The sequence below is a fragment of the Myotis daubentonii genome, chromosome 3 (assembly GCF_963259705.1).
Source record: "Myotis daubentonii chromosome 3, mMyoDau2.1, whole genome shotgun sequence".
In the NCBI taxonomy this organism is placed as follows: domain Eukaryota; kingdom Metazoa; phylum Chordata; class Mammalia; order Chiroptera; family Vespertilionidae; genus Myotis; species Myotis daubentonii.
This window is the reverse complement of record NC_081842.1, coordinates 67711699-67729866: the sequence shown is the minus strand read 5'-3', so window position 1 is coordinate 67729866 and position 18168 is coordinate 67711699. Positions and strand designations below refer to the sequence as shown.

The 18168-nt window shown below is 42.3% G+C and overlaps 1 protein-coding gene across 5 annotated transcripts in view; it reads left to right on the top strand.

Annotated features, from left to right (window-relative positions):
* Positions 1–9821: 9821 nt before the first annotated feature.
* GTPBP8 (GTP binding protein 8 (putative)) overlaps positions 9822–18168 on the top strand; it is a 74819-nt gene continuing 66472 nt past the window's right edge. For 2 of the 5 annotated variants that reach the window (XM_059687845.1, XM_059687847.1), the window contains exons 1-2: positions 9822–10192; positions 15492–15590. In XM_059687845.1, the coding sequence (XP_059543828.1) occupies positions 9854–10192; positions 15492–15590 (438 nt within the window). In that variant the 5' untranslated portion in view covers positions 9822–9853. The remainder of the gene's footprint in view (positions 10193–15491; positions 15591–18168) is intronic. The other 3 variants (XM_059687848.1, XM_059687844.1, XM_059687846.1) reach the window with 3 other exon arrangements.

Genomic DNA, 18168 nt, shown 5'->3' with positions numbered 1-18168 from the left:
GAAGCCAGGGCCCAAGCCTAAAAAGGCCCCTGCAAAGAAGGAGAGAAGGTACCCAAAGGGGAAAAGGGAAAGCTGATACCGGCAAGGATGGGAATAACCCTGCAGAAAACGGAGATGCCCAAACAGACCGGGCACAGAAAGCTGCAGATGCCAAGTGAAGTGTGTGCATTTTTGATAACTGTGTATTTCTGGGACTGTACAGTTTGAAATACATTTTTATCAAGTTTTATAAAAATGCAGAATTTTGTTTTACTTTTTGTAAGCTATGTTGTTAGCATACAGAACACTTTACTGTTGTTTTATTGCTAATAGAATGTTTCCAAAGCTGAATTGACATGGGAAAAAACACCTTTCCCTTCTAGTTTTGAGAGACTTCCTCTTGGCTCCTGGGAGGAGGGATCTCTTGATGATGTTGACACACGTCAGCCACCTTGGCACAAACACTTTGTGGTGTGGAAAAACTATATCCTTTTCTCCCTCCCCACTTTAAGAATAGACTTGACTCCCTTAAGCCCAGAGACCTGTTGGGCCTGACCACCCCAACCCCCACAAAAATAATTGGTTACTAGTAGGATGTGCAATCTGGACTTCCCAATGTCACCACGGCAATGGCATCCCTCAAAAGAGCGGCAGTTTCTTTTTAGAGTGTGGATCTACAGATTGATAATCCTGCCATCCTCATCTCATTTCCTGAAAGTCAGGATGCTTAATGTGAAATGTCCGCCCTCACTCTAAACCAGCGGTTCTCAACCTGTGGGTCGCGACCCCTTTGGGGGTCGAACAACCCTTTCACAGGGGTCGCCTAAGACCATCGGAAAACACATATATAATTACATATTGTTTTGTGATTAATTGCTATGCTTTAATTATGTTCAATTTGTAACAATGAAATTGGGGGTCACCACAACATGAGGAACTGTATGAAAGGGTTGGGCATTAGGAAGGTTGAGAACCACTGCTAAACTGTCCCTCTTCAGAGTATCAGATGAAGACCTCATTGGATTTGATGGTGGTTTTCCGATTTGGGTAGTTTATTGAAGAAAGAAGTTTGAAAGTTGAGTACTGTTAATGATTGTCTGTCCATGTCCTGCCTGAAATACCATGATTGTTTGTGAAAAGTGTCCTTAATAAAGCTGGGGTGGTCCCAGGGCCTGTGTTGGATCTGGGCACGAAGCTCCCTGCCCTGCAGCCAGGTCCACACCTGTCCCAGGATCCTGTTCCTCTTGCCCACATTTTATTGGATTCCATCTGGGCCGTGGCCGGCCTGCTCTGTCCTTTGATTCTGGTGGGACTCACAGGTACTTCTTAGATGCTGGTAAGCATACATAGTAAAGGGTCTCCTGTCCCCTCACTCTAGGAAAACCCTAGTCGTGGTCCTCTTACTGCTCAATCTGAACGATGGGTCCTTTACCTCCCCTGAGGGAGGCGTCAGTCTCAAAGCGGGACTCTCACTGGTCCTGAGTGTTGGAGCAAATGTTCCCATGACTTGGACTGACTCGCTCTGAGCTACAGCACTGGCACAGCAGCTCAAACGGCACCACAGACACACAGGGAGGAATGGCACTGTCTGTCATCAGGGTGAGAGCTGGAGGGGCAGCTTTCTCCAGGACAGAAGTGCTGGCAGAGGCCGCTGTTCCTTTTCTGAGCTCTCCCCATACAGAGCTGGCTGGTGGGCACCATATTGAGTCTCCATAAACCTGGCTATCCAAGAATTCAATTTTCTTATTCTATTTTAAAAGATATACATACTATTTTTATTCCTATGGTGGATAGCCCAGTTTAATAAGATTCACAGTGATGCTTATTTTTCCACCATAAAGTTTTAAAATTTATTATATCCAAGTCTTTTCTCCACCACAAAACTGAGACAAATACCTATGTTCTCTGCCATGTCCCTATGGTCTTGTGCACCTCCACCCCACACCCTCCCCATAATGATATCATCTGGAGCAGTGCTACTCAAAATGTGGTGTACAAACTGGAGAGAGAGAGAGAGAGAGAGAGAGAGAGAGAGAGAGAGAGAGAGAGAGAGAGAGTTGAGAGCTTGTCCTAGTGTGAATCTACTGAATTACTTGGCAAGGTTTTCTCAATAAAAGAAGCAGTGTATTGATTTATATTCTTGTACAAGCGCTTTATCTCATCTAGACAGATAAACTATTCTTGGACTAGCACTTTGACTAGCAGTGGTCTAGAGTTTTAGTTCTAGATTGTTAGAATATGCTTTTGTATGCCATGGCTTATTTAGTCAACAGTAAAATTTACTAAGCTTAATGTTTATTTTCTTCAACGCTTTAAAAATGCTACTTTATTCCTTTCACTCATCCAATGCTGTTACTCAGAAAATTTAGTCTGACTTTTATTGCTTGGTAGTTGACTTACATTTACCCTTTGGAAACTTTTAGCATTTGTTTTTTGAACTTAGTGCTCTAAAATGTTAATTTAATATGTCTAGGTATAGTTTCTCTCATCTAGTCTGTTGTATGATTCCTTCCAAACTAAGGTCTCACATCCTTCATTCTGGAAATTTTCAATAATTATTTTTTGAAATCTAACTTTCTTTTATCTGTTTTGGTTATTCCAATAATATGATATTAACATTCCCTCTTCTATCCCCCATAGTTCTTAACTTTTTTTTTTTATCTTATTACCTTTGCCTAATGCTTTCCTAGAAGATTCCTGACCTGATTATCCAGCTCACTATTTTGCTCTTTGGCAACATATATTTATTCTGCTATTCAATTATTAAATCTGTTCATTGCAATATTTAGTTCAACAATATTATATTGATTTTTTAATATCTTTAAATCTTCTTTGAAGTTTCTTGTTTCATATTTCCCATATTCTCCCTTATGTTTCTGAGGATATTTACTGTTTTTATTTTAAATTCTTTGTCCACTACATCCATTCATTCTGATTACTCATGATTTTTTTTGTTTTTATCTTTTTTTTAATTGCTTCTGTATTTATAATGTGCGCTTGTGAGCTCCTATTATCATGGTAAAATCAGTTAGTTACCTTGGCAAATAACGGATAGCAGGGAGAAGACTGTAAGTGTAGGCCCTAGCTTACGGTGGTTGAGGAAGTAGAGGGGTACATCACAGCATGAAGACCATCTGGCATTACACTCCAGGCTCAACCACTCCTTCTATGCCCTGCACCCATGAGATCCTGCCTATCAGGCAAACTGCTGAGTGCTCTACCCCAGGCATTACTCCTTTCTAAAAGTAACCACAAAAAATATATTTTCTAATTTGTTGTCCAGACTATGGAGAAGGGTGAGTAAAGAGGTTGGTGGGAATATTCCAGTACTTAGCTCCACTCAACTCCAGCTAAATAGGCCAGGGCTCACCTAGTCAACTGAGGATCTGCTGCTCATACCCATTTAATCACTAACATTCATTGAATTGCCCTCTAGAGACCCTGCACTTCATCACAGGGAGCTGATGCCACAGCTTTGATTATAACCTTCTTGGACATAAACCTACATGTCCTGTGATAGAGGGCTGGATAAAGAAGATGTGGTACATATACGCAATGGGATACTACTCAGCCATAAGAAGATGAACTACTGCCTTTTGGGACAACAGGGTGGACCTTGAGAATATTATGCTAAACTAAATAAGTCAGAAAAAGCTAAGAATCATATGGTTTCACTCATTGGTAGGATGTAAAACTGAAATTCATAGACACAGACAACAATATGGTGGTTACTAGAGGGACATGGTATAAGGGGATAACATAGGGTAAAGGGTTCAAATATAGGGTGACAGAAGGAGATTTGACTTTGGGTGGTAAACACATAATGCAATATACAGATGACGTGTCATGAAATTGTACACTTGGAAACTAAATAGTTTTATTAACCGCCAAAATTTTAATTTATAAAGGATTTTAGTTTTGCCATTTTCCATTAACATGACTAAAGCAGGTTTATTCCACTTTTCTCAAAAATCTCCACAGAAATCATTTGTAATTAGAGCAGAACCTGGAATATAACTTTCCTACAAGTATACAATCTCATAATAAATACAGATGAGAACCTTTTCATTTAAAAATTATCTTACTTACATGCAGAAAAGGGTTAACCTAGCAGGCCTGCGACTGCTGTACTTAGAAAAGCTTGCTTATAAGAGTGACCATTGGCCGGCATCCAAGACTTTGATTAGAAAACTTGCCCTAAATGACAACAGCAGCTCACCATATCTATTCCATTTCCACAAGCAATGTGGTTTATGCTGAACACCTGCTCTCCTTCTTAGAGTCTGGAATTTCAGTGACTAGAGCCCATCACACAGGCACTATGTGCTTATATGGCCAGCTCACAGTCAAAACTCTGGAGTCCTAGGCTCAGGCCAGAATTCCTGGAAGACATTTCTCACCTGTTATAGCTCACTGCTGGTAGAATTAAGTGCATCCTGTGCACCTCCACTGGGAGAAGACTCATCAAAGGTTGGGGCTGGTTTTCTCCAGACTTCACTTTGAGTGCCTTTCCCTTTACCAATTTTGCTTTGTATATATCCTTCCACTGTGATAAATGGCCATGAGTATGATCACATGCCGAGACCTGTGAGTTCTTCTAATGAGTTACCAAATTTGGGGAGTTGTCTTGGGAACCCCTGACACAATCTGCCTGTGAGCAAATTAAACAGTCTCAACACCTCTGCCTCTGGAATGCCATCTCATCTACTCAGTATGCCCAGAAAGCACACCATTCACTGCCAATAAGGCAATCTATATACACTGAGTGGCCAGATTATTATGACCACCCCATCAGTACAATGAAGTGAATTAGTTATGCAAATAATAATAATAAAAATAATAATAGTAATAAAAACCTTGAGAGTACTTGCTTAGGAAGTTTTCAATATTCAGTATTTTTGGAAGTGTTAATGAAGTACTGATGGGGTAGTCATAATAATCTGTCCACTCAGTATATATAAAAGCCTAAGCAACCAAATGACCGAACAACTGGTCAACCAGTCACTATGCCCCATACTGACCACGGGGGGCAAACACTCAATGCAGGAGCTGCCCCTGGGTGGTCAGTGCACTCCCACAACCAACCTTCCACAGCCTGCCCACTTCCTGTGGCTCCAATCAGCCCCAATCACCCACCAGGCCGAGAGACCCCAACCATGCACAAAATGGTCCACTGGGCCTCTAGTAAAGATATATATTACAGGCATACTTCAAAGTAAACTTGTCCATTAAAATAACTTGGCCTAACCCTAGCCAGTTTAACCCAGTGGATAGAGCGTTGGCCTGCAGACTGAAGGGCAGTGGGTTCGATTCTGGTCAAGGGCATGTACCTCAGTTGCAGGCGCGTGTGGGAGGCAACCAATAGATGTGTCCCTCTCACATCAATGTTTCCCTCTCTCTATCTCTCCCCCTCCCTTCCACTCTTTCTAAAAATCAATGGAAAAATATCCTCAGGTGAGGATTAACAAAAATAATAATAACCTTGCCTAAGGGTAATCATAATTAAAATGTTAAAAAATGTTATCAGTGAGAACAGCAAAGTCCATGCCTTTCTCCTACAAAAAAAAAAAAACTGAATAAAAATACAAGTTGAAAAGTGTTCTAACATATTTTAATAGATTAATATGGCAGAGAGATCAAATACACAATTACAAATGATAAAACATGGCTACATAAAACAATTGTTTTTCTCTCTAGTGAGAAAAATAACCTTCAGGGAAGTGAAGCACTACACTCCTCCTCCTCCAAACCCAAATCATTCTAAGAACTCACCTCCTACACATGAGCACTGTCTGATATTTAATCTCCAGATCTCTTTAGAGAAATCTGTTAGTACATCAGGCTCAACCTTAAAAGAAAGCTTAAAAAAACCCTCTCTGAAGTTAACGATTTTTCTTTTTCTTTTTTTAATCCTCACCTGAGGATATTTTTTTATTGATTTTAGAGAGAAAGGAAGGAAGAGAGAAACATCAGTTGGTTGCCTCCCCTACGCACCACAACCAGGAATTTAACTCAAAACTTAGTTATGTGCTCTGACGGGGAATCAAACTTGCAACCTTTTGGTGTATGAGATGACACTCCAACCAAGTGAGCCATCTGGCCAGGGCTAGAAATATTTTCTAAAGGTTCATTAATATAATATACAGTAAAACTAAATTACTTAATAAGCTCCCACAGAAGAGGATCACAGAAAATATATCTCTGGCCCTGGCTGGATAGTTCAGTTGGTTAGAGCATTGTCCCAATACACCAACATTGTGGGTTTGATACCCTAGCAGGGCACATACAACAATCAACCAAATGAATGAATAAGTGGAACAACAAATAGATGGTTCTCTCTCTCAAAAATTAATAAATAGCCTTGGCAAGTGTAGATCAGTTGGTTGAGCATTGTCCATGCACCTAAGGGTTGAGGGTTCGAATCCTGGTCAGGGCACAAATCCAGGTTGTGGGTTTGATCCCTGATAGTGGGCGGCATATGGGAGGCAACCGAGAGACATTTCTCTCTCTCTCTCTCTCTCTCTCTCTCTCTCTCTCTCTCTCTCTCTCTCTCTCTCTTTCCTCTCTCTCTAAATCAATAAAAACCTATCCTCAGGTGAGGATTAAAAATAAATTTAAAAGTCAATAAATAAAAATTTAAAAAGAACATATATCTCTGTTGTTTCTTGAATGATGGTAAAATAATAAATTTTCAGAATTACAATTTATAGCTTAACTAGAAATTACATGGGCAAGTAATATATCTTGTTGCATGTGTGTTCCATAAATTTGTGTCAACATGTTAGGTGATATCTAACATAAATCTTTTAAAAGAAAAAATAGAATTAAATGTATTTTAAATTTAAAGCATTCATCCTGACAGTAGTTATTCAGATTAAAGCAATTTAAGTTATATGTGGAAAGTTTTCCCATGTTACTCTCATTCATAAAATGCCTCTCCCTCCTTTCTTTCTCCCAATATTTTCTTCCCAATACAAGAGTTTGAGGTCCAATTAGATTGTGACCATGATTTTCTTGTATTTTATTCCTGGCACCCAGATTAATTCTGGCATAGCCCGTACTCAATAAATGTTAATAAATGTTGTTAAAAGAAGCAGAAATTTATGATAGGAGAGGGTCTTGTGTAAATTACTGAGATCTAATCCATTACCTCTCTGCATCTAGAACTAACTTTCCCCAGAATCTTGTTTCTGTCAGAGCATTTCTAGCATAGGATGAGAGTTAATCTGTGCATGCTATGCTTGCTCACTCTCTGATGTCCCTGATTCTGCTTACCTACCCAGGCCTACATTTGCTTTCATGTCGTACATGGATTCCATAAACCTGATACTTACCGGATTTGGATGTATATTGAGATCACTCTGGACCCAGTGACCAGTCATTATGGAGGCAGACATTACTGAAGGAACGGAGATGATCAGATCCTAATGGTAAGACCCCACCACTGTTCTACCTCTGTTCCTTCCATTCTCATTAGATGAACATGACAGAGTGTAACTATGGCATTTAGGTCAGACAGATTTCAGCATTAGAAGTTGATTCTGATTCTGAAGAATGTGTGTAAAGTAACTTCTCAAGTCATATATTGAATGTATTGACCTCCCCTGGCTACCAGTTTAGCAAAGTACATCCTGACCTCCCTGCTTGAGGCACTAGACCAGTGGTCGGCAAACTGCAGCTTGCGAGACACGTGCGGCTCTTTGGCCCCTTGAGTGTGGCTCTTCCACAAAATACCGACTTCTGCGCATGGGCCACGAAGTTTCGATCGCACTGTACATGCGCCCGCGCGTGGTATTTTGTGGAAGAGCCACACTCAAGGGGCCAAAGAGCCGCATGTGGCTCGCGAGCCGCAGTTTGCCGACCACTGCACTAGATCAAGGGTGGATTTTCTGCAGTGCTTTGGGAGGAGTGATCAAATGCCCTTCTTAAGTCAAACCCCATCTCACATCTTCATTATGTTTGCACAATCTGCATGACTGAATAGCTGCTTGGATGTCCAATCCATACTTCCTTCCCCCACTAGGACTTAAATCCTATTCTGAGTCTCAGCCCTAACACCCAGAAGGCAACATCCTGACTCGAAATGCCTTATTTACATAGATACTTGAAAAAATAGAGTGAAGGAGGAAAAGGGGATGATTAAATAAATTACGTGATTTTCCTTGTTATATTTATTTACAATGTATTATTTGACTCCCCAAACTTTGGATTGAGACTGAAACCCAGCTATATGCCAGTAATTGAACGGGCAACTTTTTGGTGCATGGGATGATGTCCAACCAACTGAGCAACACCAGTCATTTATTATTAGGGAGTAATTTGGAACAATTCCTTCAAAGGATATTTTTCAATAGAATTGTTAAAATGTAAGTGCACATATCCAATACCCTCAAATCCTCTTCAAGAAATTTATTCCACACTCACAATTGTGCAAAGATAATTTATTTATGAGTGTTCACTGTAGCACTGTTTTTAATAACAAAATCTAATTAGTGATCTATCAGACTACGGGGAAATTAATAAAATGATATGCCTCCATTAAAAACAATCATGTAGGTCAGGATGTGCTGATATAGAAAGACTTCTAAATATACTGTTGAAAGGCAGGAGGAGGATTTGGAACAGTATTTTGAGTTAAATACACATACACACACAATAATAAATGTATCCAAAATATCTGGGTGTTTACAATATAGTGTTTTATCATGGAGATGCAAGGGGAAGGAAGGAAGCCTAAAAGCCTAATGCAAAGATTAAAAATAAGGCGGCCAGCAGCAGGTCAGACTACTGTAGAAGTCATTGGTCTTGTTCACTAATTTTTGTATGACATTCATTCAAGAATTGCCCTGATTAGTCCCTTAACAACCTAGAGCCGTGGTCGGCAAACTACGGCTCGCGAGCCACATGCGGCTCTTTGGCACCTTGAGTGTGGCTCTTCCTAAGCCTTATGAGTACCCTAATTAAGTTAATAACAATGTACCTACCTATATAGTTTAAGTTTAAAAAACTTGGCTTTCAAAAGAAATTTCAATGGTTGTACTGTTGATATTTGGCTCTGTTGACTAATGAGTTTGCCGACCACTGACCTAGAGAATCGTTCAAGAGGCTTGCATTACGATTGCTCTGCTGTTTGGTGCTGATGTTTCTGAAGACTTATATAGTCTTTTAAGCAGGAATACTTTTTAGGTATTCATTTCATAGTGATGCATGTATCTCCCATTCCCGCGCTGATGAGTTTGAATTGCTTTGAGAATAAACTTTTTAAATAAGTTGTCCTTATGTAACTTCCATGAAACAACTCTGTGACACCTGTGCAAAACTGTTTTTGCTTTTATTCTGTAAGACATCTCGAAAATGTAGTAACACTTCCTGCAGCTAAAGAGAGGGCGGAAATATAAACCGTCTCTTCCCTGTAAACCAGATGCCGTTTCAACCACTTTGTCACCAGCCCTTTTGTCTGCAAAACTGTTTTTCCTAGTGATGTGTAGGTCCAGGTCAAAGATCTGTGAGACAACCTGAAACTGTGAAGAGTAGACGGGCCTGAAATCTACCACAACTTCACTCGTTCTCTTCTTCCCTTGAGACTTAAGGGCACACAGCCAGATGTGTCCTTTGACTACTGGAAATCAGTCAACAGTCTTCCCACAGCGGCAAACAAGTCAAAGACACGTCACCAAGGTGTGAACTGCGCCTGGGGTATTGCTCCCCTCCCACACTCCGCCTGCCTCCCAGCTCACTCCAGGCAGACCTCAGGACCGAAAGGAGAGGCCACAGGAGACTACAATTCCCAGCAGGCGTAGAGGGACGGGGTCACGCACGCGCAGCCCACACGCTAGGCAGGAGGTCCTGCTGCGGGGGCTTCTGGGAGAGAAACATGGCGGCGCCCGGGCTGCTGCCCGGCGTGGGCCGACTCATTGAGATGCCCTCCGCGCTGGGGCGCTTGGGCCGAGCTTACAGCAAGTCCCACGCCTTCAAGGAGGTTCTACAGCTGCCCAAAATGGAACTGACGAAGCTCGTGTTCCCGTTACAGGAACTCCAGCGGCATCTGCTCCCTGACGCCCAGCCTGACCTTCTGCAACTGAGGATCTTTGACCCGAGCCTGGAGGCCATCGCGAGGGCGGAGAGCTTCTTCACGGCCACCCCGCGGAACCGCATCGAGTACGTCAGCTCGGCGGTGCGCCTGGACCACGCCCCCGACCTCCCCCGCCCGGAGGTGAGCGCGCTGCCCGCCCGGGCTGGAGGCTGGGGAGAGGCTTTCTAACTTTGTGGGAGCGTGCAACTATTTTAACTAAATAAGCAAGTCTAGTTTTAATTACTTCGGTAATGAAAATAGGAGACTTTAACAGGTTTCAAAGACAAAATTTAAGTGTTCAAAAAGTTATCCTTGTAATGTTTTTCTATTTAATTTGTTAACGTAAGAAACATTCAAGCCTGTGAAGAGTTTCTGAGAGTTTAAGCCAAACTGTAGACAGTTACCGGGAAGCGGAACAGCAGTGCGTTGAGGTAACGCCCCTGAGAAAGGCAGTTTTTCGCCTTGTTTTATACATTGCGGTCTAAGGAGCCCGCAGCGGGCTGCCTGAGTCCACCGGTGATAGATGGGGGCGGTGGGAGAAGGCCGAGCAGGGACACCTGGGACTGGAGGAAAGTGAAGTGAGAGACACGTGCCGCTTTTACTCGGGTGGGCACAGGATAGCTGACAGCCAACAGTCAACACATAACAACAGCCAGGGAATTTGTGGTCTCCTCCCTGGCACACTGGTTGTGCCCCGAGGAGGCAGGGAAAAAGGCAAGTGACAGGTTACCCTGACGTTCCAGAGGTATGTTCTCTTGGTCCAGTGATGGCGAACCTTTTGAGCTCGGCGTGTCAGCATTTTGAAAAACCCTAACTCTGGTGCCGTGTCACATGTAGAAATTTTTTGATATTTGCAACCATAGTAAAACAAAGATTTATATTTTTGATATTTATTTTATATATTTAAATGCCATATAACGAAGAAAAATCAACCAAAAAAAATGAGTTCGCGTGTCACCTCTGACATGAGTGTCATAGGTGCGCCATCACTGTCTTAGTCAGTGGTTCTCAACCTTCTGGCCCTTTAAATACAGTTCCTCATGTTGTGACCCAGCTATAAAATTATTTTCGTTGCTACTTCATAACTGGAATGTTGCTACTGTTATGAATCGTAATGTAAATATCTGATATGCAGGATGGTCTTAGGCGACCCCTGAGAAAGGGTCGTTCGACCGCCAAAGGGATCGAGACCCACAGGTTGAGAACCACTGTCTTAGATGCGGAAAGACATAGGCTCAGTTAAGGTCAGAGTTGATCTTTGTCAGGGATGACACCGGGTTAGGACTTGACTGTCCACCAAAAACTGCTTTCAACTTAAAGTTTAATTTCAGACCATCCTCTGTGACTTAGGTCCCTGAGTTTGCAAGGCAGCCAGGCAGGCCTTCTCTGAGCTAGTCAGCTTAGCATGTGCCCTTGTTCATCCACAAATTGAAGTTATTTACTATTATCTGTATATATTCTGTATATATAAAAGGCTAAGTGACCAACCATGCATCCATCTTACTGGCCAGCTGGTACATATGACACACACCTGCAATTTAAAAATAAACGTTAAAATTGCCCTAACCGGTTTGGCTCAGTGGATAGAGTGTCAGCCTGCAGACTGAAGGGTCCCAGGTTCGATTCCGGTCAAGGGCATGTACCTTGGTTGCGGGCACATCCCCAGTAGGGGGTGTGCAGGAGGCAGCTGATGGATATTTCTCTCTCATTGATGTTTCTAACTCTCTATCCCTCTCCCTTCCTCTCTGCAAAAAAAAATCAATAAAATATATCTAGAAAAATAAAAAATAAACGTTTAAATAAATAAATAAATATAAAAATAAATGTTGACTCGCATATGTGTGATACATATAAAGCTCTCACTGGCACCAATTGCATGCATATGCTTCTATCTGTCATTGTCGATCGTGAATTTGGTTGACACCTCTATTACAGAGAAATGGCGAATAGCGATATTAAAATATTTCTTCTAATTAATTTCCTTTCAACGTGCACGAATCCGTGTACCAGGCCACTAGTTTTTTTAATACTTTTTTTTAAATTTTGATTTCAGAGAGGAAAGGAGAGGGAGAGAGAGATAGAAACATCAATGATGACAGAGAATCATTGATTGGCCACCTCCTGCACGCCCCCTTCTGGGGATCAAGCCCACAACCTGGTCATGCGCCCTTGACCAGAATCGAACCCAGGACCCTTCAGTCCCAAGACCAACACTCTATCCACTGAGCCAAACCAGCTAGGGCCACACATTGAAGTTAGGAAAACAAAGTGAAGAAAATGAAAAGAATATGAAATGTTGTGATCATTGTCAATATCTAATTTTCACCCAATCTAAATTTCCTATCATGTGTAAAAAAATGATACATAGATAGTAATAATGTCGACTTAAAAAAATACTACTATTTTTTATTGATTTCAGAGAGGAAGGGAGAGAGAGATAGAAACATCAATGATGAGAGAAAAATCACTGAATGTCACTAAAGCTGCCTCCTGCACTCTCCACACTGGGGATCGAGCCTGTAACTGGGAACACACAGGCCCGACTGGGACTCGAACGGTGACCTTCTGGTTCATAGGTCAGTGTTCAACCACTGAGCCACGCCAGCTGGCGGCAATAATGCAGATTTTTTAAAACAACTTTAGTGACATTCCGTGATTGTGACAGTGTCTTGGAAACAGACTTTAAGCAACATAACTATAACGAAATCAGTTTTACCAAAGGCTAATTGATACAAACGAGTACTAAGTTCCTATGGCATATTTCTGGTCCCCAAAACATTACCTAACATCTAAATAAAGACCCAAAACATTTATAATATTAAACATTGAAATAAAAGTGAACTATACATACATTTAAGAATGAGTACTAAAAACAAGTAAGGTAATTATTTTCCAACCTATTTATTCCAGTTCAGGGTAACTGCCAGAGCTTCTGCTGGCAGCTCAGGATGCAAGGCAGGAACCAGCCCTGGACAGGAAGCCATGCCGGGCTCGCTCACACACACCCACATTCACTCAGAGTGGTACACTGTAGACTCACTCGCAGGATCGCCTAATGTGCACATCTTACGGACGTGGGAGTACCCGGAGGAATCCCACACAAACATGGGGAGAGCATGCAAACTCCACACAGTCAGTGACCCTGCCCATGAATTGATTTTTTCTCTCTCATCAACTTTATAACAAAACGACCATGAAGGAAAGGATGTTATTCAGGGATCCGCTGTATTTGTAGTAACTGTACCACTGCATTGAAAATGTTCTTCGAATATATTTAGAACTACTATAATTTAAGAGCATATATATCATTTAATAATTTTGAGATAGCATTGCTTTTAAATTATTGAACTTTTTGAGTATTTGTTTTTTAAAATTCAGTTTTATTAAAATTCAATTTTATTATCTGTAGATTATCTTTGGATTTGATCTGGCAGAGCATTTGAAATTTAAGCAGGATTCAGATCAATTCATTTTGAAGGACTGACCACAGTTTTGCACAATATATAGCATCCCTGACCCCTGTCTACTAAATGCCATCTGATCATATTGATAATCAAAAACTTTCTCACAAATTTCCAAAACACGCCCTCATTTGGAACCACTGATTGGTATTGTACCCTCTTCAATACCATGTTAGAAAGCAGTCATGTATATTAATGGTTACTATCAGGAATATTTTGTTCCTTTCTACACTATAGAGCAGTGATTTTCAACCAGTGAGCTACAAGAATTTTTAAAACATATAATACCTGACTAGTCAGGGGCACTGACCTCTTTTCCCCTAGATTCTCAAATTAAAAAATGACAACAGCCAACACAATAGCTATCTGGAGTGAATGAATCAAAATTATACCTTTTTTTTTTGGTCCGATTAGCAAAAAGTAATATGTATTTTTTAGTGTGTTGCAGAATTTTAGTAATCACTTTATGTGTGCCCTGAGCTGACTATAGTATAGAGCACTAAAGGAGAAAAGCTTAATTGGAAGAAGAGATTTCAAGAGAAAGGAATAACCTCTTAATTACATTGTACTCTGAAAGTTTGTGGGGAAATGTGGTTCTATTTTCAAAAAACTTTGTAAATGTAGGATGCTTAATAAATGTTGCAAATATTCTTGAGTAGCATAGTGTAATTAAAAGCACAGGTTCTGGATATAAATGTCTGAGTTCAAATTTCAACTCTTACTTTCTAACTGTATAATTTTGGGCCAGTTATTTAACCTCTTTCTGCCTCATTTTATCATCTGTATTATGGCGAGGCAGGAGTGAATAGCTTGACAGGTTTTTGCAGCTAATACATCATAATAATTTTATATATTAAGCTAGTACTCAATTTAAAAATTGAGTTTTCTCTTTCTTCTTTAAAAAATTTTCTTCTTTAAAAAAAATTTTTTTTTAATTTATTGGGGTGACATCCTATATTATAAAAGCCTAATATGCACATCGACCGAACAGCAGAATGACTGGTTGGCGGGGGGTGGGACCAGCAAGTGGGCAGTGCCAGGCCAGCCAAGGAGGTGCCAGTGGGCAGAGGGAGGGGACGGCAGTGGGGGGGCAGCAGTGACAGGTGGTGGCAGAGGGGTGATCAGGGAGCGGGCTGGCCACTGACCAGCTGATGCCGTCCCCGATTGCCCCGCCAGTCGCCTCCCACAGAGGGAGGCCACTTGTGGCGGCAGGGCAATGGGGGACGGGGTCATCTGCTCGCCAGCCAGCGCTGTCCCCTGGTTGGCCCGCAGGTCACCTCCCACAGAGCCAATCAGTCGGACATCCCCTGAGTGCTCCTGCTCTGCGAGAAGGCGCAGGTCAGGCTGAGGGACTCCCCCTGAGTGCATGAATTTTCATGCACCAGGCCTCCAGTTGGTTAATAAAATTATATAGGTTTCAGGTGTACAATTCTATAATATTAGAGGCCCAGTGCACGAACTTGTGCACAGGCGGGGTCCCTAGGCCTGGTTGGTGATCAGGGCCAATTGGGGCCATCTCACCCAGTCCCGAAGTCCCAATCGGGACCTGCCTGCCAGGGGGAGGGACCACGAGAGGTTAGCCAGCCACAGGGAGGGACCAGGGAAGGTTGGCCAGCCACGGGAGGTTGGCTGTGGGAGTGCACTGACCACCAGGGGGTAGCTCCTGCGTTGAGCGTCTGAGTGCCCATCATAGCAACTGGTCGACCCGTCATTTGGTCATAACGGTCGCTTAGGCTTTTATATACAGAGAGATATAAACATCATCTGTATATTGTATTATCAGTTCACTACCCAAAGTCCAGTCTCCTTCCATCACCGTTTATCCCTCCTTTACCCTCTTCCAACTCCCCCCATCCCCCTTTCCCTCTGGTAATCACCATACTATTGTCTATGTCTATGAGTTTGTTGTTTCAGGTTTTTTCTTTTGCTTAATTCCTTCACCTTTTTCACCCAGCTTCCCTTCTCTTTTTGTGTATAAGGTGTGTTTTATAGGCAGAAGCAATGTTGGAAAATCCTCTCTAATAAAGGCTTTGTTTTCATTGGCTCCAGAGGTTGAAGTCAGAGTCTCCAAAACCCCGGTATGTTGAAATTTCAAATCTGTTGGAACTACCTCTCAATTGACGAAGATGAATAAAGTGTTGGGGGAATACAAGAAATGATAATAGCCAAGTTTCTAGAAAAGTGATTTCTTTCAAACAAGTAGTAAAGTAAGAGATTACATCAATGCCTTTGTATTTCTTTGAAGAAAAGGAAATGTGTCTGGATTTATTTTAGTAGTCTTGCCAGTATCTTGAGGAAATCTTCCTTGGTCAAAATCTTTTCCAAAGAGTTGTTCTTTTGTTATTCTATACTAGAGGCCCAGTGCACGGATTCGTGCACTGGTGAGGTCCTTGGCGTGGCCTGCAGGAATCGGGCCAAAGCCAGCAGTCCAGCATCCCCCGAGGGATGTAGTAGTGTGTGAAGGGGCAGGCAGCCGGGGAAGAGCCCCAGCCTGGGCCAGGTGCTGCACCGCTCCCGCTCATCCCACGCCCGCTGCACCTGCCGCCACCACTCAGTGGGCTCACTGCCACTCTACTGCAGTCTCTGCATGCCCATTCTAGGGTGATACTAGTGTGCCCATGACTGAAAAGCATCCACGGGCTAGCGCCCAGACAGTCCCAGTGCTGGTCCCGACCGTAGTCCCGGTCCAGATAGGGGAGGGGCGTGCAGGGGGAGTGTCCATGGGAGAGGCTTGTGCCACCACAGCTGTGCTTGCCAGCCATGCGTCTGGTGTCTGTCACCCGTTGGTCAGCTGAGCAGCGCTCCTGCTGGTCAGTGCACATAGCGACCGGTCAAACGGTTGTTTAGGCTTTTATTAGTATATATATAGAGAGATTTGCTTTCAAGAATGATCATCTTAGTTCTACATTGATTTCAGAGGAAACGGTTGTATGTTATTTTATGTTTTTTTCCTCCCTGTAATCTTTTATACTTTGCTAACTCACACATATACACCAATCAGGCAAACCCTAGTCTACACCGGGCCAAATCATGTGCTTATTATCCCAGCCCGTCTGCATGTCCTACATGCTTTCTGTCATTTTCTGATTTCCTCTATTTCCTTCTCCATGACGCAGACTACCAATATCTAAGCACTTCAGTACTTCCCCCAGTTCCTCTCACCTTACTATCTATCCATGGCAAAACATTCCCACCAACCCAGTGCTCACTGCCCTCTTTCTTTGCATTGGAACTCTTCCAAGAGACTTCACTAGGCCTCTCTTGCTTCTAATTTCTTCATAAAGCTGATTCCCTGGCTCTGTCACTGATGATGGTTGTCATTCGTTAATTCTCCTGCCCTGCCTCACCAGATAACACAGCTAAACTCTCTCTTCTAGGCAGGGTGTTTGGTTCCTGCTATGAGAGGACAATGCAAGAAATGTATTTTTGACATTCCTCATCTATAATTCTAAAATCATTTTCTTACTGATACATAGTGACTGGGAACCTAAGCACAATTCATAACACCTTTCTTCTGAAAATATTTGTTCTAAGTTCCAAACAGTTGACTGCTTATTTATCTTAATCTTTCCTTTTCTGATTAATAAATGTCCATAGAGATAAAATCTTGAATAATCCACTTATCATGACATAAATATTAGTTTCACAGATGTTTAATAGTGTTGTACATGCTTTTTAAAAAAATGGTTTAATGAAAGCACTTAAACCCACCCAATGAAACATGCAAAACATGTTGATTTTAAGGAAGCGGTAATCCTATATAATAAAAGCCTAATCTGCTAAGTGTCCAGCCGGCTGGTCAGCCATTCAACCAATCAGAGTGTAATATGCTAATGATATGCTAAGGCCGCTCAACCACTCACCATGACGTGCACTGACCATCAGGGGGCAGATCTCCGACCAGTAGGTTAGCTTGCTGCTGGGGTCCGGCCGATCGGGACCGAGCGAGACGGGCCGGACATGCCCTGGAGCCCTCCCACAATCCCTTCCTGGCCCTGATGGTGGGTGGGTGGGTGGGAGGTAATCAAAGACCATCCTATATATTAAAAGGCTAACATGCAAATTGACCAAACAGCAGAATGACAGGTTGCTATGATGTGCACTGACCACCAGGGGGCAGACACTCAATTGCAGGAGCTGCACCCTGGTGGTCATTGCGCTCCCACAGGGTGAGCGCCGCTCAGCCAGAAGCTTGGCTCACAGCTGGCGAGCTCAGCTGCAGTGACAGGAGCCCCTCCCACCTCCGTGGCAGTGCTAAGGATGTCCGACTGATGGAGCGGGCCTAAGCCGTCAGTTGAACATCCTCCGAGGGCTCCCAGACTGCGAGAGGGTGTAGGCTGGGCTGAGGGACCCCCCCTCTGAGTGCATGAATTTCGTGTACTGGGCCTCTAGTCTAGGCATAATAAACTATCAGGTTTACATCTAGGTTTTATGGTTGTATGACTAACAGTATTTAATTTAACCTGTGCCAAATTCATTTACTTGAGATATATTACTCATCAGAGAATATTGACTAGTACACTCACACCAGGTTAACTTTTTTACTGAGAACTAATGAAATAGGAAAGACTCCAAAATATTTTGCCTACATATTTCTAATATGGAATCTAAAGTTCTTCTTAAGTCATATATATTATTTTAAAATTATGAATTGGA